Source organism: Helianthus annuus, chromosome 17 (assembly GCF_002127325.2).
Source record: "Helianthus annuus cultivar XRQ/B chromosome 17, HanXRQr2.0-SUNRISE, whole genome shotgun sequence".
In the NCBI taxonomy this organism is placed as follows: domain Eukaryota; kingdom Viridiplantae; phylum Streptophyta; class Magnoliopsida; order Asterales; family Asteraceae; genus Helianthus; species Helianthus annuus.
The window spans coordinates 151841451-151848627 of record NC_035449.2 but is presented as its reverse complement, the minus strand read 5'-3'; the positions used below and the strand labels follow the sequence as shown (position 1 = coordinate 151848627).

Here is a 7177-nt window from a genome sequence, read left to right as displayed (position 1 = left end):
CCAAATTTAAAAGGTTTTTTTATGTGTGTGTATCCAAATTTGAATTTGTATCACATTGAAAATAAATTCGTATTCGCTTCGATTTCGATTACTATGCTCGTAATTGAAAAAATCAAATTATTGAAAATCGAATTCGAATCAAATCGAATTTCGAATTTTTGTCATCGAGTGAAATACTGATCATCTAAACACCTCTAGTTTATATGACTCAAATCTAAGATTATATTTAGTTGTTAAGAGTTTCAGAAAATATACATCAGCATATCATTAGGGTTTGTAAATTAAAACCAACTTTTCAAACATAGATTAAGAATTAACAACCAAAAACGCAAAAAAAGACAAAACCATATTAATTTGGTATTATCGAAAGAACAATCATGAAAAGAAGATATTGAAATATATATATATTGCCGAACTAGAATGATTTTATTAAACACTAATGTGGTGTTTGCTTCTTGGTATAAAATCGGATGTGTTTAGTTGAAATAATCATCAATGAAAGTAGAATGTAAAATATGTGAAATCACATAACTACCATTAAATTTCATAATATGTTTGATTGGTATAATTTCAAGGGATTTAACATTAATTTATTGTTGAAATGATCAACAAAAGAAATAAAATATAAATTTCAATTCCATCAAAAATTCATTCTATTCTGTGAAATAAACACTATCTAAGGCTATATGTTAGAGCCATCCGAGCAACGCCACATTATTATCTTTTCCCATCCCTCACTTAACTCACCTCCACCACCAAGCCTATGTTATACCAATCCCTTATCCCTCACCCTTTTTCTTCTATATTTTCTAAAATCAAATAGAGGAGGGGAGGTAGGGGATTCTGGTAAGCCAGGGATGAAGATCACATTCAGCTTGAAAATCACGGATCGAAAGTGATGTGTTCACCGCTTTCCCTCTGCGTCACCTCCCTGCTCCCCCTCTCTGGGAAATACTGCATAGCCTAGTGGATTCATGAAGTTACGTGGGAGCTAAAAGTTGGTCGGGTGAAAACGGGTTGGCTCAGTAGTTAACAACGAGTTCGATTTACTACGTTGTGATTTACCATCATTTAAAAGTAGTCTTGATGCAATTATGTATTAAGACAATGATACACTAAACTCTGTTGTATTTCAGTGTATCTTTGCAGATTCAATAATATCAACACACCGACTTTTCCTCATGTCATGATCCGATAATTGACAAATCATTTTTGAACTTTTATTTCAATTGAGCTTGTTAATTCCAAGTCTTCCTTGATTGATGACTAAGGTAAGTTTTCCTTTGACAATGAATTCTATTAATTCTAAAAGTCATTCACAGATTGTAAACATTCGATTTTGATCAAAAATCTCTTTTGGCTTGAATCTAGTCACCGTGGAAATTATTTCATTTGACATCGATTTCTAGATCTAATTCAGTTAAACCATTGATTTCTAAATTGTTACATGATACCCTCGTATTCATTTAAACATATCTTAATTCTATGTCATTTACCTTAACACTATTCGTATTGACTAAAACATGACATAACCCTAAAGAAGACACCGTAACCCAAATCTCGAGGACGAGATTTAAAACAAGGTAGTGAGGATGTAACAACTCTTAAAAATGCCCTAAAACACTCCGTAATCGAAAAACCGAACTCGCGTATCATTATTTTAACTACAAATTAAATAAAATAAAGTTTATAAGTCTGTCGCGACCCGCGACGGACTGAAGGAGGATCTTCCGCGAGGCGCAATGGCCCCATGACTTGCCGGACATCCTTGACGACACGTGTCAAACACGTGGCACACCTACACGCTGACCATCCAAGCCTAAACCCTAGCTAAGGGGGTGTGGCGGCCCGCGACGAGCGAAGCCTTGTGCTTCGCGGGGCGCGACGAAGTTAGACAACAACTATAAATAGAGTCGATCAGCCACAATCACAATTCGTTCAATTCTTTTCTTCTCTCAAAGCTTTATAGCTCGAAAACATACCCCTAAAATCACGAAACTCTGCCCCGTTGCAAGTATTTTAACCCCTGATCACTGATTCGATACTTTGTCCGATCGATCAGGAACCCAGCAACTGATGTGAAAGCGCTGCCTGATAAAGGCTATGCTTTGTAAACTAAGTTGGGGGTTCTGTCTCGTGCATTGTATATTTTTAGTAGGAACTCAAGAAAATTATTAGAAAATATCACCAGGAAGCCTGTAGTAAAACCTAAGTTTACAAAGTGAGTCATTCTCCCTTTTTACCAAATTACTTTACAAAAACTCAAATGTTTTTCAGTTATACTTACATGGATTAAGTTTTTGTATTCTACAATTACTGCCAATATTCTCAAATGTTATACAGTACTTGATAATCTTCACAATTGGACAATGGGTTAGCCAATGTGTGATATGACCATAGTCATAGATCCGTCGAGTGACAAATACTTGGAGTTTTATTAGATAAAAACATTGTAATTACCATTAATACTGTAAAGTTATAACAATGTGTCTTTTATAAGATAGAATGAACTAGCCAGTATTTCTTGTTGATAAAATATTTTTAAAACGCATTTCAGGTAACTGAAGACTTAAATAAAAGCGGCTATAAGTTACATAAATAAAAAGAAGAAATTTATGTTTTCAGCAAAAGGATTTATCCTTATAAATACATTATAAATGAAATATGAGTTTTAGCCCATTTGTTTAAATATAAAATTCTGGTGTTTTACAAATTCTGAAATTATTTCTTAACTACGATCCTATGAAATTTTTCCGCTGCGTATTTAACACGGGTACCACTCGACTGGTTCACGGCTCCTTCTCCTAGGGCGGGGTCAGGGGTTGTGACAGTCCACTGGGTTAATTCCGTCCATTTTTTCTGTCAGCTAGAAGGGTAATTCGATCGTTTTATATGGTCAAATTTTCCTTATAGTTAACAGAATTACATATAAAATGATCGAAATGCCCTTCTAGTTAATAGAATAAAAGGATGGAGTTAACCAAATGGACTAAAATGACAACGTTTGAAACTATTTGGACTAAAATGACAATGTTTCAAACTTTTAAACTAAACTAGTAAAATAACTCAAACCACATAGACTAACTCTAGATTCTTTCTAGCATTCTTATATTTAAAAAACTAATAGTTTTTATATAGATTCTTTTTAGCATTCTTAAATCAAGTTTATCATATAAATTAATTAAAGCTTATCATTATCATTTATATAAAAAATTAAAATATCTATTGTAGTAAAGGGGTGTCCCCTGTTTCTACAACTCTTGTCCAAATCCATTTTATTTCCATAATTAACTCCCCTCTCTCTCTTTCTTATCTCTCACCGACGAACACGCACAGATTCACCCACAAAAACACGCACAAAAAATGTCTTCTCCAAGCAAACGCAGAGAGATGGATTTGATGAAGTTGTAAGTTCAGTAATTTCATCTTTTTTAGTTTAAAATTTACTCACGAATACCCAATTTTTTATTTTTTAATCTTATCTTGAATATATTTTCTTAATATTATTTTTTCATCATGAACTTAGGATGATGAGTGATTACAAAGTGGAGATGATCAATGATGGGATGCAAGAGTTTTATGTGCATTTTCATGGACCTGCTGAAAGTATGTCCTCTAGACTTATCTTGATTATTGTGTTCTTCATTTTCACATGTACTTTAAAAAAATAAAAAAATATTCTTTTTATATAAATATATATTATGGTTTGTGGCTATAACTGATATGAATGGTGTTGACTTTAATTTTTTACTGGATTTATCTTTATTTGATGTTAGGATATGTGGGTATTCTTGATTTTTGCTAAAGGTTATTCCTAGATTTTGACTTCTTCTTCTTTTTTTTTTTTTTTTTTTTTTTTTTTTGTAATCAGGGTTCTTCTTTATTTGATGTTTGGATTTGTGGGTATTCTTGATTTTATCTAGATTTAACTGATGATTATACCAGATTTTGACTTTTTTTTCTATGTTTTTTAACAGGGTTCTTCTTTATTTGAAGTTAGGGTTTGTGGGATTATACCAGATTTTGACTTTCTTTTTCAAAATTTTAAATAGGGTTCTTCTTTATATGATGTTAGGTTTTGTGGGTGTTTCTTGAATATTAGATAGAAATATGAGAAGGTTCGGGTAGGATTTTGATCTTCGATTCGAGTATTTGGGAGAAAAGTTTATAACTTTATTTAAATTTGGGCAATGTTTATTGGTCTGGACCTCATATTTTGTAAATCAGATGTGACTTTTGACCTTTTTGGTCAAACAAAACATATCAAGATCTCAAATTGGATTGTGATACTAGATTTAGAGGAAAAGGGAAATATTGATGTTGAAATTGTGTGAAAAGTTTTAATCTTTTTATTAACTTTTTTTTTTTTAAATTTGATCGTAAATTATGCAGGTCCATACCATGGAGGTGTGTGGAAGCTAAGGGTTGAGCTTCCAGATGCTTATCCTTACAAATCTCCATCGATTGGCTTCGTTAACAAAATTTACCATCCAAATGTCGATGAAATGTGAGTGTGGACATGTGTCATGTTATCTTACGCTCGTTTGATTCAAAGAATCCATGATCTTGTTTAGGTAACGGTATGATTGTTCATGATGATCACTATTTACGCATGTAACTTAATTTTCAGGTCGGGTTCGGTTTGCTTGGATGTGATTAATCAGACATGGAGCCCCATGTTCGGTAATTGCAGCATGCCTGAAGTTCTCAATTCACAAATTAGATTGACAAGATTTTTATACTTTTTTATACTTGTCGTTGTTGAAGGGTATTTTAGTCATTTAACGGATATCTAACGGTGTTGTATCTTTACAGACTTGGTGAATGTATTTGAGGTGTTCCTTCCACAACTTCTGTTGTATCCAAACGCTTCAGATCCATTGAATGGTGAGGCTGCGGCTCTTTTGATGCGTGATAAAACTTCTTATGAACAACGAGTTAAAGGTATGATTTTGCGTAGTTTTGTAACGGTTTTCTTTTTTATCTTTAAGCACGTTTCACACGTGAGGTCATAATTGCAATAGCAGAATTTGTCATCATTTGCATTTTGTGAAGTGGTTGCTTCTGTAACATTTAATCTTGTGTTTTTAACTTTATAGGTCAAAGTTAATGTTTTTGACTTTCAAGTTGGATGTGAATCTTACAACTTATTCAAACCAATGATATATTTTTGCATACTATCTTTTATAGAGTTTAATATGATCTTTTGTTCTCTAATGTTAACTTATAGTCAAGTGACATTTTTAAGCCGAAGATTGATCGGGTTGACTTAAAAAAGTCAAATGCTGACTGAAAGTTGTACATTGGTTCATTGAACAGAGTATTGCGAGAAGTACGCGAAAGCAGAGGATGTGGGTGGCCTTCCAGAAGAGAAATCGAGCGATGAGGAGCTGAGTGAAGACGAGTATGACTCGGGAGATGATGACATGGCAGCGGGCCCGGTGGACCCGTAATTGGACCAATTGATCGTTGTTTATGCTTTTCGATGTTTGTACATTATGTTTTAGTTATTGTAATTGTAATTGTGTCTTGTTGACTTAAAAAAAAAGACCATTTGTATGGGAAAGGATGAAAAAGAAAGTCCTGATCCCTCTGTGTATTTCATCTCGTGTACATAAATTCATCTGCTTCTGTTCTTGTACTTTAATGGTTTATTTGCTTCATGACTGTATGTATGTCTCAAAGAAACTGATTGTTTATATGTTAATGAGACTCTTGATGGTTCAGCACTTAATGGTTCAGACTGTTTGTTTCGCGAGTAGATGTTTGAATGATTCTGACATTTGACATTTGCCTCTGAATGGTTAAGCATTATACTGAGTCTAAATGGTTAAAGGCCTCTTATATGAATTGGTAAGATATTTGACTCTGAATGGTTAAGCATTATACTGACTCTTAATGGTTCAGACTTCTTGCTAGTTTAGCACTTACCCATTTAGAAGTTGTCGCTGACTCTTAATGGTTCAGACATTTTGTTAGTTTAGCACTTATCCATTCGAAAGTTGTCGAACAACCTCTCTCTCTTTATATATATATATATATATATATATAGGACAAGGATCATGTGAGAAGTAGTAGGCTAATTGAAAAAATTGAGAAGTATTCTGGACCACACATTTTCCCTAAGCAAAAAAATGTAAAAAATGCATTTTTTTTAAATCAGAGCCTTTTCTTTAAGGTTTTGTTTTTTTTTTATTTTTCTTTTGGATTTATACACGTATATATATTGTTAATCTTTTAACTATACATATTTGTATATTGTCAAATATACATATATGTATATACAAGTTTAAAATTGAAAAACAAGTGTTATTTAGGGTTTAGCATTAGCTTTAGAGTTTAGCATTAGTATTTAGGGTTTAACTTTAGGGTTTAGCATTAGGGTTTAGCATAAGGGTTTAGCTTTTGGGTTTAGTATTAGGGTTTAGCTTTTGGGTTTAACATTAGCTTTAGGGTTTAACTTTAGAGTTTAGAATTAGGGTTTAGCTTTAGGGTTTAGAATTAGGGTTTAGCTTTAGAGTTTAGGATTAGGGTTTAGGGTTTAGGGTTTATAACACTTATTTTTCAATTTTTAACATGTATAATTGACAATATACACATATGTATAGTTAAAAGATTAACAATATACACATGTGTATAAATCCAAAAAAAAAAAAAAAATTAAAAAAAAACTTAAAGAAAAAGCTCTCATTTTTCCAAAAAAAATTGCATTTTTTTAACTTTATTTTGCATTTTTTACTTGGGGAAAATGTGTGGTCCAGATTGCTTCTCAAGTTTCTCAAATAGGGTGGACTTTTCTTAGGATCCCTACCCTATATATATAGAAAATTTTTTTTTTGTCAATGTGGGGTTAGTCTACTTTTTTTGTGGGGCAAATTTCTTTTATTCTCTGTCGCCTGTGGGACTTGAACCAAAAACTTTCCTCTTTCAAGGTGTTTAAAGGTTTTGCTTTTGTCAATGGACCACCACTCCATTGGTTGGGGCTAGTCTACTTAACTTGCCCTTTAGAAGGGAGGTCTAAGGTTCAAATTCGAGTAAGGGGAATGTTTTGGTATAATTGGTAAAATTGAGTGGGAGTACCATTTGTGGTCCAAAAAAAAGAGATGCATATACTTTTTTTTAACGACAAATGTTATCCATATTCTATTTTACACCGATTATTCTAAAGTACTTTATT

The 7177-nt window shown here is 32.7% G+C and overlaps 1 protein-coding gene across 1 annotated transcript; it reads left to right on the top strand.

Moving 5' to 3' along the window:
* The first annotated feature begins 3246 nt into the window (after positions 1 to 3246).
* LOC110920954 (ubiquitin-conjugating enzyme E2-23 kDa) lies at positions 3247 to 5729 on the top strand. Its single transcript, XM_022165202.2, has 6 exons — positions 3247 to 3407; positions 3527 to 3606; positions 4393 to 4507; positions 4631 to 4683; positions 4816 to 4944; positions 5320 to 5729. Exons 1-6 carry the CDS (start codon positions 3364 to 3366, stop codon positions 5451 to 5453), a joined length of 555 nt encoding a protein of 184 aa, XP_022020894.1. The 5' UTR covers positions 3247 to 3363; the 3' UTR covers positions 5454 to 5729.
* The last annotated feature ends 1448 nt before the right edge of the window (positions 5730 to 7177 follow it).

Bases quoted from the DNA above. Each gene is read 5' to 3' on its own strand.
- LOC110920954 (XM_022165202.2), top strand. From the start codon at position 3,364: ATGTCTTCTCCAAGCAAACGCAGAGAGATGGATTTGATGAAGTT. The intron at 3,607-4,392 runs GTATGTCCTCTA...TAAATTATGCAG, and splicing joins TTTTCATGGACCTGCTGAAA to GTCCATACCATGGAGGTGTG. The intron at 4,508-4,630 runs GTGAGTGTGGAC...CTTAATTTTCAG, and splicing joins CATCCAAATGTCGATGAAAT to GTCGGGTTCGGTTTGCTTGG.